At 41.9% G+C, this 16,648-nt stretch overlaps 2 protein-coding genes across 4 annotated transcripts; one reads left to right on the top strand and one right to left on the bottom strand.

Annotated features, from left to right (window-relative positions):
• The first annotated feature begins 640 nt into the window (after window positions 1–640).
• LOC119300810 (putative germin-like protein 9-2) lies at window positions 641–1,480 on the top strand. Its single transcript, XM_037577699.1, has one exon. The coding sequence runs from the start codon at window positions 751–753 to the stop codon at window positions 1,366–1,368; it is 618 nt and encodes a 205-aa protein (XP_037433596.1). The 5' UTR covers window positions 641–750; the 3' UTR covers window positions 1,369–1,480.
• A 3,106-nt stretch (window positions 1,481–4,586) lies between these two features.
• On the bottom strand, window positions 4,587–13,329 carry LOC119318086. Of its 3 annotated transcripts, none has more exons than XM_037592604.1 (7): window positions 13,185–13,329; window positions 12,080–12,146; window positions 11,182–11,248; window positions 10,621–10,687; window positions 9,811–9,877; window positions 4,943–8,658; window positions 4,587–4,833 (listed from the first exon to the last, which is right to left on the bottom strand). In XM_037592604.1, the coding sequence occupies exon 6, from the start codon at window positions 8,572–8,574 to the stop codon at window positions 4,996–4,998; it is 3,579 nt and encodes a 1,192-aa protein (XP_037448501.1). In that variant the 5' UTR covers window positions 8,575–8,658; window positions 9,811–9,877; window positions 10,621–10,687; window positions 11,182–11,248; window positions 12,080–12,146; window positions 13,185–13,329; the 3' UTR covers window positions 4,587–4,833; window positions 4,943–4,995. The 3 variants fall into 3 exon arrangements, with proteins under 3 accessions (XP_037448501.1, XP_037448505.1, XP_037448513.1); XM_037592608.1 differs by having other exon boundaries at window positions 9,811–9,948; XM_037592616.1 differs by lacking the exon at window positions 11,182–11,248.
• Between the last annotated feature and the right edge of the window lie 3,319 nt (window positions 13,330–16,648).

Below are 16,648 nucleotides of genomic sequence, written 5' to 3' on the forward strand. Positions count from 1 at the left end.
GCTAAAAAGGCCTATTTTGCGGCGCGGCGCTAGTTTAGCGCGGCTGGTGGAGATGCTCTAACAGTGCAACATTTCCACAGGACATGCATTGCTCACACCCATACCACGCACCATCAGCTATAACTTTGCTGATGACTGGGGAAGGAGATGCATAGCCTAGACAGGAATCTTTTCTTTTCTACCATCACAGGAAAAAAAAATCTCGAATATGCACGAGTGCGCGATTTCCAAGTTAGATCCCGCACCATCACAGGAAATCATGTTTCTTGTGGAAGGAGTAGAATCGTCTAGCTTCAGGAAAAGAATTGTGCAAGTCGTAGTTAAAAACCTAGTCCACTGATCCATCATACTGAACGGGTAGATCTTCCTCTTTCTATGTTTTTCCATGATTTAAACTTGGGAACTCCTATGGTCACTCCAATTAGATAAGAACCTTTACGCAAATGCTTTATATCATTCCATACTGTCACATTCACCAAGAAACCCGTCGAATTCCGAATAGGCAATTTTGATGCCCAAATGCATCCAAAAGCAGGCTTAATATTTGCCAGCAATAGTTAGTCTCTATGCAACAAGGTATGCCAGCAGGCACAAAGACAAACAAGAAAATCACTCTTGGTTTCTCCGGCAATCCATCCCAACAAAGTAAGCCCGTTTAATTATAAATTGTGCGGCCTCACGAGTCACCACCCAAACAAAGCAAAGCTCCATAGCATCAAAGCTAGCACAAAAACATCAGCGACTGATTCAATGGCACTCAACTGCTACACCTTGTTGGCGCTGCTCGCACTCTGGGTTCCCCTGGCCGTTGTGGCCGGCGACCCGGACATCCTGGCCGACTTCATCGTCCCAGCGAGCGCCAACCCGATGAACCTTACCGGCAACTTCTTCACCTACACCGGCTTCCGCCCCACAAGGTCAGTGACGTCTGGTTTCACCTTGAACAAGGCCACCATGATGGAGTTCCCGGCCTTGAACGGCCAAAGCGTGTCCTATGCCACGCTCACATTCTCTCCAGGCTCGGTCAACCCCACACACACACACCCGCGTGCCTCCGAGCTGCTGGTCGTCATCAGCGGCACGCTCTCTGTCGGGTTCATCGACACCGCCAACAGGCTCTACACCCAGGACCTCGCCACGGGCGACATGTTCGTGTTCCCCAAGGGGACGGTGCACTACCAGTTCAACCAAGGGAACAGCACCGCCACGGCGCTCTCCGCATTCGGGAGCGCCACGCCTGGGCTCGTGTCCGTTCCCCTTGCTGTGTTTGATACCGGCATCGACAACACCGTCCTCGCCAAGTCGTTCAAGACTGACGAGGCGACCATCCAGAAGCTCAAGGCTGGCCTGGCTTTCCGGTGCTGTTAACCAATCGCCTGATGCCTGCGTACCATGCTGTGTTCTGAGTTTAAGATTTATATAGTTGCAGACCCCTGCAAAACTGCAACAACCAAATATAGGTAAATAAAAGACAAAGTGGGTGATCTCAACACTGAAAATAAGGTTTATTATATCAGGCAAGCAAACCGATTTAGTACTGTAGTACACAGCACGTCTGTGTCCAGATACATTCTGGACTGGGTTCATGTGAAATGGCAATTGATTTGATATGGAATTGGACTTTAGAAATACAATTGCATTGGCCAAAGAAAAGCAGGTCACCTCTTTTAACCGAAGAAATACCAGTTCATTATAAGCTGACGAAACTTCCAAAGGCTTTGCTCTGACAGTAACTGCAATTTTCAAATAAAAGTGTGTGACAGAAAGATTGCCAAACCAGTGTGTTCTCCCTTCTCTAAGAAGGCAATCCATATAGCAGAGGAGAAAGGCAAAACCATCAAGGATCTGGAGTCTGACAATAGTTGCATATATAAGTTATAACTTAGAACTTGGTGTTTTCATCTAAAATTATTGAAACTATCAGGAAAAATGCAGATTGAGATAGGTAGCAATAAAGTGATATATCCAAAATCCCAATTTGTAATATTATGTATGAAGACCTCTATGTGGATGCTAACAAACAACGATCGAAATAGCAAAACTGTAATGTCATGCAAGTTCTGGGCAGGACAGTATGGAGATTTGTAGAATGCAAGTGGATTTCTCTGAGAAGTAAAGCATCTGAGCCCTATAGAAGTTGCATCATGTGGTAAAAAGAACAAACAAAACAGTGAAACTAATTTTGTGGTGCCTATTGCGGGCAAGGCAAGACTCTTGCAAAACTGCAACAACCATATAGCTAAATAGAAGGGCAGGTGGATAATCTGAAGACTGAAAATAAGGTTTATTATATCAGGCAAAGCAAACAGATTTGGTACTGTATTACGCACCCTCTGTCCAGATACATCATCCTCTGGACTTGAGAAATTGAATTGTACTGGCCAAAGAAAAGCAGGAATCCTTTTTTTTACCAAAGAAATATACAGGCTCAGTATAAGCTGACGAGACATATTTTGGATCACAAAGATCAAAGGCTTTGGCCTGGCAATAAGTGCAATTTTCAAATCAAAGTATATGATAGAAAGATTGCCATACCAGGGTCTTCTCCCTTCCATACCAGGGTAATCCATATTGCATAGGAAGGCAAAACCATCAAGGATCTGGAGTCTGACAGTAGTTGCATAAGTTGTAAACTCGGTGTTTTCATCTACAAAGTTGGAACTATAAAAAAAATGCAGATAGCTAGCAACAGAGTACATCCAAAAGCTCAATTTGTGCTATTAGTACAAAGACCAGTGAATGCTGACAAATAACAAATTAACAACCGAAAGAGCAAAGCTGTAATGCCATGCAAGTTCTGGGCAAGAACAATATAAAGATTTGCAAAATGCAGATGGATTTTCTGAAAAGTAGCGTTTGAGTCCACAGCAAGGCAACTCCCATCAAAGAAAGCCAAGTTGCCAGCTGGAGGGCCTCACATCCTGTCCAACATGAGACTGCCGGGAATCGGCTGAAGTGATTGCTCCATAAATTTAGGACCGAACATGAGGGAATGATTTGGGGCGAACGAGCAAAAACAGCTGGCTTGCGATACCCAAAACATCTCTCGGATCCATGGAACTCCATATGCGGCATGAGCAGAGAGAACACGAATTATAAGAAACAGAGGTGCAGTAAAGAAGATAGAGAAGTAAGGAATCAGGGGCAAACCACAACAAATCCCTGGATCACAACACTTGCTCACCTGAACCTACACCAGCGAAAGCTGACTGCGCATCCATTGCAACCTGCTAAAGAGAGCATCTCCCATGCACAAGGGTCTCTATCATACAGGGAGCTTGAAAAGAAGTATAATTCTAAAATTTGTGCAAAATGACAGATCATTCCGGACAACTACATTCCAAAAGCATTTCACTGGCACATCATATTGATTTCAGCTACGCAATGATAACATTGTGCAAAAATGCAACAGGATTCACTTAGCCGCTTAACATAAACCTCTCGGCTCATTTTGCTGTTTGGTGACTGGTGTATTCTAGATCAAGAAATTAGAAACAAGTAGAAACCAAGCAGCATCAATCAGGACTCAAAAGCTATATAGGCATGAATGCACCTTCACCTACATGATTTTCCAAGCAAGAATCCATGGGAAAAGGCAATGAAGGCAGGTAAAAGAAGAGTATAGCAGTGCAGACATGGGGGAAACCAAAGGATTGATTTAGAAACAAAGAATTCAGGTGAGGGATGTCCCTTTTAATTTGGACTAGTGTGTTACAATTAAAACTAGTGCCCCAAATGCATCTGGGGCAAGATTATTTTCTGGAAGCAGACAATTGATTACACAAATAAATATATTTAAAAATGATATAGTGTAACATCAAATGTAAGGCACAATAGGTCAGATAGGTCCCACTATTCAGCAATATTATTTTCAGGTTCGACACTCATAGCATAATTTATATGACAAATAATTGAAGCGAAAGGGCTTTGGGCAATGAAATATGTATGTGCTCTCATAAAATGTGGCAATAAATAGTGGATACCTGACATAAAGTTCACTACGATCACTTAAGAAATAGCTTTAGTTGCAAACGAGCACCATTATGTACTTGAATCTATCAAATACCAAACATTGTTTCTGCCTTTCCATTATCATATTAAACTGGAAAGATGTTTCTGCATGTGCCACTCATGAACCTTGAAATATATGGCCGCCATGCTGTTAATTGAGTTGGAGTACCATAGTCCTTTCACAAGGAAATGTAATACCATTTGAGATGGCATACAAAAATCAAAGGAGTATTTGAAGTGGCATTTAAGTAAGCAACATTCGCAACGGCATGTAAAATGATTTAGGATTTGCAGTGTCACATAAAAAGAATTACGTACATTGAATGAATAATCAGCTTATAATCTCAAGAAAGCAAAATGTACTTGGATCTTCACAAAGAGGTTTACTCAACAACAAAACATAAGCTCTACTTGTCAACCTGCCCAAGAAATTTGACACATAGTAATCCTTAACTGGCATAGAAAATGAAACTGAGCATATGGAGGAAGAACATGGAAGAGGTCATTCACAAACATTACACATCATTATCAGCGGTTGGACAGAAAGCAGCTAACTTTCTGAGGGTAAGCATAGGTTGAAATGAATGCCACTGCCACCTGTTTCTTTTCAAGCATACTCAGGGTTACAAAGTTGCATACAAAAGGAGTTGTTACCATCAACTATGCAGAACGCAATTGTAAGGTAAGTCAACATGAAGACGAAACCTGATTACTTGGAATCAGGTGGCACAGCAACCTAATAACCTAACCTGCCTACTTGACACTTGATACAACCAACAGCAAGAACAACCATCTTGGTGCTGCAGCTCTGTCAACAATGTACTGCAAAAATATGAAGTCAAAGTTAGTGAGAGGTGAAGATGAGATACAATCTCTTTTGAGCACATCTAATTCGACCACGTTTATGATACAAAAGCTAGATGATACTTACAATTTTGATAAGCAATCAACTATTAACCTCATCTTGTTGAGCAAGCTTTTGCTTCACTTTGTTTTTCTAGCCAGGAAATTTTCAGGCACAGATGCTGGATCAAGTTCCCAGTAACCAAAGAGTTCATCGCCTTCATTTGTCATGCAATGTGAAGGAATCTGATGTGAGAACATCATCATGTCACTTCTTAATATTTTCACGGCACTTGTAGATTCACCTTTCCTCTCTAGCATGAATACAGTACTAAAACCATCCACTTTTGTGAGATAGGACAATGTTAGAGAGGCAGCAGAAATCTCCAGGACCTCCACAAGATCATATTCACAGCTTTTAAAATTTTCAAAGCTCCAGCCACGATTCCAGTTCTTGTATATAGCCCATACCTGGCCAACACGAGGAAGAATTTCATACTTCTTTCCTTTAGTAACCGGTGCCACTTCCATGATATGAGAGAAGACACTTGTGCAATCATAGTTGTCACTTTGACTGCTAAGTCTGAATATTCCACAGCTAGCAGACAGACCATCTTGCACCAAACGCTTCTCTGTCTCTCCACATGGACAGTACTCAAGCCATCTTATGTGGATTGTTAAGTCATCTTGATCAACTTTCTTTATGAAGGCATAGTACTTTGGGAACTTGTCGATGTCACAATAGAGTGCCCAAATTTGTCCACTCTTGAATTTGTCAAATGACCTTATATCACCAAAGTTGAAAAACTCAGGTTCGGGATACACAAAAGTTGCTGGAGATTCAGATTGAAAGCTATCATCCCATTGGTCAACAGTATGAGCATCAATTACAGAAGCCTCTGAGCCATTATCGTGCTTGCCATCTGCATTGATATTGGGCTTCTTCACTCCATTGTGAACATTACCCTCATTTGTAGCAGCAGTATCCAGTCCCTGTTTGGTCTTACCAGCTGGCATTTCACACTTAAAAGAGTCTCTGGTAGACAAAACATTGCCTCCAATATTACCTTCTTGAGTGCTACTCCTGTTAAGGTCTGCAGACGAAGATGCTTCTTCCAAGTTAGAAGGCATAGATGCAGGATCCAGCTCAAAGGCGCCATTAGGGATATGTGGCTTATCAGCTTCTGACAACCTATGAAAAGGGATGTTGTGTGAAAACCTTAGTGTGTCACCACCAGGAATCAAATATGGTTCTTCCTTGTCTGACCGCACAAACAGGCTAACAAAACCTTTAACCTTTACTAAGGGAGCGACATGTGTGCCAACGCCCACAGCAAAGTCTGATTTTATTTCTACAATGTCATATCTGTAGTTCTTATGGTCACTGGAACCTGAACTCGGGTTGAAGTCACATCTCCTAAATAGGGCCCATACTTCGCCTTTCACTGGATAAATCTCATAGCTGTTTCTCTTCTTTCCTTTTGTCCAAGAAACAACATGGGAAAACATTTTTCTATCTTCTGTTAAGATTGTTTTCCCAATTCTGAAACGACCACAAGCAACAGGCATGTCCTTAGAATACCATGCCTTCTCAGCATCATTCAGAGGATCAAACTCTAGCCAACTGAACCACAACATGAAGTTTGGGTGAACCTGCTTAATTCGAGCATAGTACCTTGGCATGGAATCACTGTCATCATAAACAGCCCATATTTGATCAGCTTTGAATTGAGTTGCATTCCTATTTTCCTCAAAGTCATAAAATTCTGGATCTGGATACGAGACATCACCTTCACAAGGAATACTATTGACCACAGAACTAGCAACGCCATCTCTTCCAGAGTTGCGCATTTCCTCTATTTTGCTTGCTCCTTGTTTCTCATCCAAGCCATTGACCACCTCCACATTTTCATTTGGAGTCTTTGTAATTGGAATACTGCATGCTTGTGTGGTGTACACATTACCATCTTCATGTACTATTCCACCATTCTTGTCAGCATTGCTTGAAGAGTATCCTTTCCTTATCCTTTTGGCCACAGGAGAATCATGAATATTATCACTGCCTTTTCTACAACCACCACTGCCATCTTCATTACTGACATTATTTTCCTGCTGGCTTGATCTCTGAGGATTCTGCCCTGTTTTGACTGCACCGTTAGCATCCTTCATTACCCCTTTTCCCATGTTTGCAGGTGAAACTTTATCAGAACTTGCAAGTGGTGACTCAGTTCTGCTTGAACCATTTTCTTTATTAAGTGATGCTCTTGGTACATTCATGTTAGTACATGTCCTGGCATTAGCTGTGACATTACTGTCTGACACTCCCATACTGTTAAGATTACTTGACCCTTCATTAAAACTGGGTTTCTGTGACTGAACTTGCTGATTAACAGGAGAAGTTCGCTGACTAGGAAAATGCTGAGACTGTATTCCCCTTTTCTGCATGTTTGTAGGTGAAAGTTTAGCAGAAGACACAAATGGCAATTCAGTTCTATCTGCACCATCTTTTTCTTTGATTGGTGCACTTGATACCTTTGTGCTTTCTGTGGCCCCTTTACTGTTAGGATCGCCTAGACCCTCAGAGCTCATAACATTTGTTGGTACTGCACTAGGTGGACGCCTCTGACACTGCTGTTGTTGGTTAGCAGTAGCAGTTTGCTGATTAGGACCATCCTGAGATTGCTGCGCAAATGGCAATTCAGTTCTATCTGCACAATTTTGTTTTCTGGATGGTGCTCTTGATACTTTTGTGCTATCTGTGGCTCCTTTATTGTTAGGATCACCTACACCCTCAGAGCTCATAGCATTCTTTGACCCTGCACTGGGTGAACGTCTCTGAGAGTGCTGCTGTTGGTTAGCAGCAGGAGTTTGCTGATTAGGAACATTCTGAGATTGCTGTTGCTGGTGAGCTGGATGAGTCCAACCAGCAAAACTCTGATTGTTTTGTCCCTGGTTAGTAACATGAGCTTGCTGACTAGGAGGGAACTTTTGCGGCTGCGTCCCAAATACACTCCCTGGATATGCTGTGTTCACTCCAGCAGGAACAGATTTCTTGGACAAATCATAGGCAAGGAAAGACCTTGAACAGATTCGGCAGAGGACAAACCTCATAAGCGAGCTACAAGGATACTGGTATTTTGTTCCACAAGTCAAGCAAATAGTCCAGAAACTGGATAATCCACTTGACTTTCCAGCCTGTTGCTGTGGATTCTTCTGGGTTTGTGGAGCACCAAAGTTCTCCTTGTTGTTCGTCTTATGAGCAGGATCAGTTTTCTTTGATGCCCGTGCCCGCTTCTTTGGTACAGGGGCAGAAGTTGCAAAAACTACTTTCCTTTTATTGTCATGGGAAGAACGTTTTACATGGTCTGTCAGTGTCATGTAGGCTTCACCAATTAACTTAAAAGCAGCTTCAGCACCCGCAAATTTGTTCTTATCTGGATGAAGTAAAAGAGCAAGTTTGCGGTACTGTTTTTTAAGTACCATGTCATCTGCAGTTGGTTCTACTTGAAGAATTCCATACCAGTCTGTCTCCCCATTGATCTTAACAGAAGAAGAGCAATGAACTTCACAAACAGCAAGCAGCTGAGAAATATTTTCAAGGCCAGGAAAAAGCTGGTGAGCCTTGAGAGCCATCTTTTTGGCACCAGGAAAGTCTGCTTCATGCAGCTTTCTTTCAGACACATCCTTGGCTCTTGAAGCTTCTTCCTTGTTACATTCCATTGTGGTGAAGCGAGGAACAGAAATAGGCACTAAACTTGTTTAGTACTCTAAACAAGAACTCTATAATTCATCTTTATCACAATCCTGCATAAGAATGACAAGACAGTTTAATTACCAACAATATCACTTGGACACAGAATTTCTGCTATGTGAAAGTGTGCAAGAATTTTTTCTAACTTTAGAACTTGGCAACCTTAAGGTGAAAGAAAAAGGTAACACAAAATGTCTTGAGAATGAGCATGTCATAGCCTCATAGGTGATAAGTGTCTAGACTTGTGTAGCATGTCATTGTGTCTCTGAACTTGCGTAAGTATGCCAATAGAGGTGCAAATCATGCTTAAATAGCAATTGATGATCATGTAGTACTTTGAATATATTTAGGCTAAGCTTTACACAAATCGAATGAGGAGCCTGTAAATGTCCAATGACATTGTAAACTTCTTTTTATCCAAATATTAATCATCCAGCTGTTCTAAAGTTTTAGTACATCTTTTACCACAGTGAAAACCCAAAGAACTCCCAAAAAACAAGGGTCGAGACATGGAGGCAACCTCTTTATATAATAAGAGTAAATTACTCTTTAGCTAACCAGACTTGTTCAAGTGTGTCATATAGGTTACTGTTCTCTAAATGTGCACCTCTGGGTCACTAAACTAAATTAAGCGAGTCACTCAACATCACCAACATGCCATGTCATCATTACCACACCACATCAGATGAGTGAGTCAGAGTAGTTATGTGTGGAAGCCCATGTCTGTTCTGCATTCTTAAACTTCCCGTATACCCATATGGCCATATGTGGCCACCACTGAATAAAAACCTGTTCTAATTCCATGATCACCCTATCTCCTTGATTCTAGCCAAATAACCCTCTATTTTCAAAGATCCCTTCCCCATCTCACATCATTTTGTCACTGAGAAACAATCTCTCCCCAAATCCACCATCATCTTAAGTTTTTAACTACAAAAGGTCTAGCATTAGTACCACCAAAACAAAAGAAGAGTGTATCGTACTCTGTTCCTGATTTGTTTCATTACCCATCCATTCCCTACATACATATCGGTTTATTGGAGTGAAATAAGCCAACACAAGTGCCTGACTCGGTCACAGCATTTCGTTGCGCAGCTGAGGGACTTCCTCGCAAGTATCCAGGCAAGAACAGGCACAGCGCCCAGAAATCCAAAAGAAACAAAAGCATGCTGAGAGAGAAAGAGGGTGGGAAGCGAGAAACGTACCGGGCATGATGGCAGCAGATGAGGCGGTGACCTGCTGATTCTTGCAGCACGCAGTGGTGGGAAATTTCTGCAAAGGGAACACCAACTGAAATGCTCAAAAAGTATACAGCACGCATGTTTCCTTTATGCTCTTCTTGCCTAAAGCAACATGAACTCATGGTAAGTTTCATCACAAACGAGCCAAACAACTACAGCACACAGCATATTGTCATAGGTTGAATAGAAAAAAAACAAGGCATGCAAGGGCACTCCCATGCTCCATACGTAACTATGCCAAGTTGCTGACACACCCATTCAACATGGCATGGCTGTTACGTGCAGTCAACCATTTAATTTAATTTAGTGATCTAGATGTGCAAATTACAAGGATGGTGACATATTTGACACACTTTAATATGCTAAGTAGCCTAGAGTGTAATCTGCTCTTTAATTAAGCTGAGACGCTGACTCGTCTATTGCCAAGATTCCTTCCCCTTCCCACATCAATTTCTTTTCACTGAGAAACAATCGCTCCCAAAATCCACCATCATCTTAACTACAGAAGGTCTATCATTAGTACCACCAAAACAAAAAGAAGAGTGCATGGCCCTCTGTTCCTGATTCGTTTCATTACCCACCCATTCCCTATAGACATCGGTATATTGGAGCGAAATTAACCAACATTTGTGCCCAATTCGGTCACAGCATTCACCGAGCAGGTGAGGGACTTCCTCGCAAGTATCCAGGCAAGAACAGGCATGGCACCAGAAATCCAAAAGAAACAAAAACACCCTAAGAGAGAAAAAGGTTGGACGGAAGCAAGAAACACACCGGGTATGATGGCAGCGGATGAGGCGGTGACCTGCTGATTCTCACAGCACACAGTGGTGGGAAATTTCTGCAAAAGAAACACCAACTGAAATGCTCAAAAAGTATACAGGCATGCATCTTTCCTTTAAGCTCTTCTCGCCCAAAGCAACATGAACCAATGATAAGTTGCATTCGTGATTAAGCCAAACAACTACAGCACACTGCCTAACTATACCCTGTAGAATACAACTTAGATATCAAATAGTGCTACTCCCTCCAATCCAAATTAATTGACGCAATCTCTACACAATGTAAGTAAGATAATGTATAGAGTTGCGTCAATTAATTCAGATTGGAGGGAGTAAAATAAATCTCAAATTTTAAGCATGTCTTATCAGCTTAGCCCCCTCAGGATTATCCTTCAAGCTCCACCACAGCTAAGTTGCTGGCACACCCATCATGATTTTTATGCGCAGTCACCCATTTAATTTAGTTTAGAGATCTAGATGTGTCCATTAAAAGGATGGCAACATGTTTGACACACTTCAGTATGACTACAAGGGTGGGAACTGAGTAACGCACCAAGCACAATGGTGGCGAATGAGGCGGTGACCTGTCAGTTCTTGCCGTGCGCAGTGGTGGAAAATTTCTGCAAAGGAAACACCAACCGAAATGCTCAAAAAGTATACAGCATTCATCTTTCCTTTAAGCTCTTCTCACCCAACACAAGATGAGCCCATGATTAATCAATTGCATTCATAATTGAGCCAAACAACTAGACATCACACCGTCTAACTATATCCTTTACAATACAACTTAGATATCAGATAATGCTCAAAAATTCTCAAATTTTAAGCATGTCTTGTCAGCTTAGCCCCCTCAACATTCTCATCTGAGCTCCGCCATTGCTCCATACGTAACTAAGCTAATTCGCTGACACACCCATCAAAGGTTATTATGTGCAGCCACCCCTTTAATTAAGTTTAGTGATCCAGATGTGCAAATTAAAAGGATGGTGGCATATTTGACAACTTGTTCAATATGTTAAGTGAGCTAGAGTGTAATCTGCTCTTCAATTTAAGTTGAGAGGCTGACTTCTCTGGTGCCGTGACCCCTGCCCCTTCCAGCACCATCTTTCCACCAGTGAAAAAACATCTCTCCCCAAATCTATCATCATCTTATCACTAGCATAAAATGTCTATCATTAGTACCAGCAAAACAGAGGAGAAGCGCACTGTCCTCTGCTCCTGATTCATTCCACTACCCATCCATCCCATTCCCTACAGACATAGCGATAGATCTGGGCAAAATAAAGCACAGACATCCACGATTCAGTGGCCGCATTTCATCGAGCAGACAAGGGACTTCCTCGAACACATTCAGGTGAGACCAAGCGCGGCACCCAGAAATCCAAAAGCAACAAAAACACACTGAGAGAGAAAAAGGAGATGGCGACAAGGGCGGGAACTGAGAAACGCACCAAGCACGATGGCGGCGGACGAGGCGGTGGCCTGTGAGCTCCTGCCGTGTGCAGTGCCGGGAAATTTCTGCAGAGGAAACACCAACTGAAATGTTCAGAATGTATACGGCATACTACATCTTTCCTTTATGCTCTTCTTCCCAAAGCAAGACGAACGGATGACAAGTTGCGTTCATAATTGAGCCAAATAACTGCAGCAAAGCAGCATATGCTCGTAGGTTGAATAAAAGAAAAAGGAAAAACAAGGCACTGTAAGGGGGCTCCCATGTTTTGAACCCATGGCAGAGCTTCCCTGTGACCAAGGGGGGCTTGGCCCCTGCCTAATCTAGCTTACATATATCCTTAATAATACTACAACTTAGATATCAAATAATGCTCAAATTTTAAGCATGTCTCGTCAGCTTAGCCCCCTCAGCATCCACTACACTGTACTCCCTCTGTTCCTAAGTATAAGCCGTTGGGGGAGTTCAGTTTACACTCCCCCAATGACTTATATTTAGGAACAGAGGGAGTACATAACTACGCTAAGTTGCTGACACACCCATTCAACGTGGCAAGGTTGCTATGTGCAGTCACCCATTTAGTTTAGTTTAGAGATCTAGATGTGCACATTAAGAGGATGGTGACATATTTGACACACTAGTTCAGTATGCCAAGTGGCATAGAGCGTAATCTGCTCTTGAATTCAAGCCGAGAGGGTGACTCCTCTGGTGCCGCGATCCCTGCCTGTTCCCGTACCATTATTCTATTCCCCCGGTGAAAAAACATCTATCCCCAAATCTAACACCCTCTTAATAACTAGTAGTAGTACAAAATGTCTGCCATTAGTGCCAGCAAACACAGAGGAGAAGCGCACTGCCCTCTGCTCCTGACCCCGTTGTTTCCTTACCCACCCATCCCATCCCCTGCGGACACGACGACAGATCGGGGCGGAACAGACCACGGCCGGCCGCCCCCGATTACCGCCGCGGCGTTCCGTCGAGCGGGCGAGGGCCGCCCTCGAACCCGTCCGCGCGCGGAGATCCAGAAGCGGCGCGGACTCGCCGGGAGAGAAACGGGGATGGCCGCGGGGTGGGGGGGGGGCGGCGGGAACCGAGGAACGCACCTGGCGGAGCCGCGGACGGGGCAGTGGCCTGCCTGGTCTCGCGGCGCGCGGTGGCGGGCACGGCGGAGGGGAGGAGGGGATCGGAGCTCGTGGCTTGGCGCGCCGCCTGGGGGAGGGGGCGGCAGATGGGTGTGGTGGTTTTGGGGGAGACGGAGGCGGGGTGGGGATTTTGGGGGGTGGGAGGAGGGAAAGGGCGCGCGGTTTCCCTCCCTCGCAGCGAAAAAAACCCGGAGGCATTTCCCTTCCGCGCGCGCTCCCCACTACTACGGGGTGGATCCAAATTCCAAAACAAGATCCATCCCCGGAGAGCGGCAACCAAAAAACCTGGCCAACTGGGCCGACCGCCCCTACCTACGTCTCGCCTTCAGCGAGGCCTACGGGACCCTCCCTCCTGGAATATCCTATTTGCCGCTCGTTGCGTCAAACTGCCGGCGCTTCGCACAGGCGAGCGACCGAGCAGCGACGCAACGGGCCGGCCCGTTTAACCGTTCCTGCACTCCCGGTTTTGGGAACCTTCTACAGGTTCCCAGCTGGGTTTTTTCCGGTTTTGGGAACCTTCTAGAAGGTTCCTGAACCGGTTTTTTTATTTTCCTTTCTGTTTCTATTTCTGTTTATTTTTATTTTTTATTTTCTTTTTTGTTTTTCAAGTTTATGTTTTCTCTCTCAAAAAAATGTTCACTCTTTTACAAAAATGTTCAAAATTTGAAAAATGTATGTGTTTTCAAATTTTGTTCATAAATTCAAAAAATGTTCGGAATTTTTAAAAACTATTTTGTGTTAACAAAATTGTTCAGAATGTTTTTGCTCAAAATTTTGACAACTTTTAAAAAAATGTTCGCGATTTCAAAAAATATTTCCGTTTCAAAAATTGTTTGCAACTTTCCAAAAATGTTCTTTTAAAAGCACGAACATTCTTTTAAAAATTTGTTCTCAAGATTCAAAAATTGTTCATGCTTTCAAAAATTGTTCGAGCTTCCAAATTTGTTCTCCATTTCAAAATTTGTTCTCAACATTCAAAAATTGTTCGTGCTTTAAAAAATTGTCCGCGCTTCTAAATCTGTTCTCCATTTTAAAATTTGTTCTCAACATTCAAAAATTGTTCGCGCTTAAAAAATTGTTCTCCATTTCAAAATTTATTCTCAACATTCAAAAATTGTTCGTGCTTCCAAATTTGTTCTCCATTTCAAAATTTGTTTTCAACATTCAAAAATTGTTCGTGCTTTAAAAAATTGTCCGCGCTTCTAAATCTGTTCTCCATTTTAAAATTTGTTCTCAACATTCAAAAATTGTTCGCGCTTAAAAAATTGTTCTCCATTTCAAAATTTATTCTCAACATTCAAAAATTGTTCGTGCTTCCAAATTTGTTCTCCATTTCAAAATTTGTTTTCAACATTCAAAAATTGTGCATGCTTTAAAAAATTGTCCGCGCTTCTAAATCTGTTCTCCATTTCAAAATTTGTTCTCAACATTCAAATTGTTCGCGCTTAAAAAATTGTTCTCCATTTCAAAATTTGTTCTCAACATTCAAAAATTGTTCGTGCTTTCAATAATTGTTCGTTTAAAGAAATATCACAAATTCCAAGAATATTTGGGAAATTCAAAAGTTGTTTGTGTTTCCAAATTTTGTTTTGAAATTTGAAAAATTGTTCCTGTTCAGTTTTTTGGGTAGTTTAAAAAATGTTTCCGTTCCAAAAAAATATGTTCGCGTCTCCAAAATTCGTTTGTGTGTTGAAAAAATGTTTGAGTTTTCTCAAAAAATTTCTAGTATTAAAGTACTTGCGTTGCCTGTGTATTAAAGTACACAGGCAAAAAACTGAGTATTAAAGTTTTTCTCAAAATTTCTCAAAAAATGTTTGAGTTTTCTCGCGATTTTATCTAGTATTAAAGTACTTGTGTTGCCTGTGTATCACGCAGAGCAGTAAGGCGCAGTGGCAAGCTTATTGGCTTTGCAACAGCGCGATCGCGAGTTCGAATCCTGCGCGACGCACTCCCTTTTTCTTACTTTTTTTAACACTGCTGGCAGCTCATGCGTGGGCCGGCCCAGACGGAGCAGTGCTCTATGCGAAGCTCCACCTAGTTGACTCAAAATGCGTCACATAGGAGTTCCCCTCCCTCCTCGCTGAAGGCGAGAGCGAGATGGGCCGGCCGAGGAGCGCGGGAAACCACAGCATCCTTTCTCTCCGTTCTTTATTTCGTTTTTCTGATTTTACTTTTTTGCGTTTTGTACAGTGTAAAGCATTTCAAATACGTATCTACTGCAAAATATTTGAAAATGTTGAACAAGCATTCGAAAAATGTTAAACGCGTGGAGAGAAAATGCTTATGACGTACACAAAAAAGATATAAGAATTTGTACATATTTGAAAGATGCCAATCACGCATTTGAAATTTTTTGAACAAGTATTTGAAAAACATGTTTCAAGCATCGGAAAAAGGTTAAATGTGTATAGAAAAACTGTTGACCACATATTGAAAAATGGTGGAAAAAATTTATCATGTGTATCGAAATGTTAATCAAGCATCTGGGAAAATGTTGAACAAGTATTTGAAAAATGTTTATAAAGCATCCGAAAAATGTTTTTGATCATGTTTATGAAGCATTTGAGAAAATGAAGTGTCTGTTGCAAACATCATTGACTTACAAATTTGAAGATACCACATAAAATACTTTTTTTTTGAAGTAATAAGGATTGATCATATGAAAAATAGATGGAACAACTAAAAGAATAGTACAATGACATATTAATTGAACGATGATTTTGAGGTATATTTTCAATACATGCAGATAAGATTGTAAGGTGGAGATGAAGTCAAATATATGTGAACTGCAAAATGAGAAGATCCATGCAAGATTTTCCATATGATAGTTTCTTAAGTGAAAAAGCAACGGGAAACACACATAAAAACTAATGTCGATGCTTAGAATTGGAAAGTAACAACGACATGTGAAATGCTTTCAAGGCAATGCTAATTATATATTTGTGTTGGCGATAATCGACTTCTGAGACCAGGCTCAACTGCACCCGCGCTAACGAAAAAAATCAAAACAAATACAAGAAAAAAAATTTAAAAAATCCAAAAAATTTGTATGGTAGATAATTTGATGCGTGAGATCTGCTCCAATTTTCAAATCATTTGGACATATGAGCAGCTCTCGGCAAAAAATACAAATTCGGGGTCTGTAAAAAAGTTTACTGTTCACACACTATTCTGACCTGGTTTGTCTTTTTTGTTGGGAGCTACTCAGATGTCTAAATGATCTAAAAATTTGAGCGGACCTCATGCAATAAATTTTCTACCACTCATTTTTTTTGGGAATTGTTTGAATTTTTACGGTCGATAGCGGTAGGGTAACAACAGCCTCCATCAACCAACCGTGTTGGGGCTGACGTGGCATAACGGCACTACCGCCACGGTCAATGGTGGTAGGCTAGTTACGGCTACCACCACCCCCAGCAGGTTCT

This window comes from Triticum dicoccoides, chromosome 1B (assembly GCF_002162155.2).
Source record: "Triticum dicoccoides isolate Atlit2015 ecotype Zavitan chromosome 1B, WEW_v2.0, whole genome shotgun sequence".
Taxonomy (NCBI): domain Eukaryota; kingdom Viridiplantae; phylum Streptophyta; class Magnoliopsida; order Poales; family Poaceae; genus Triticum; species Triticum dicoccoides.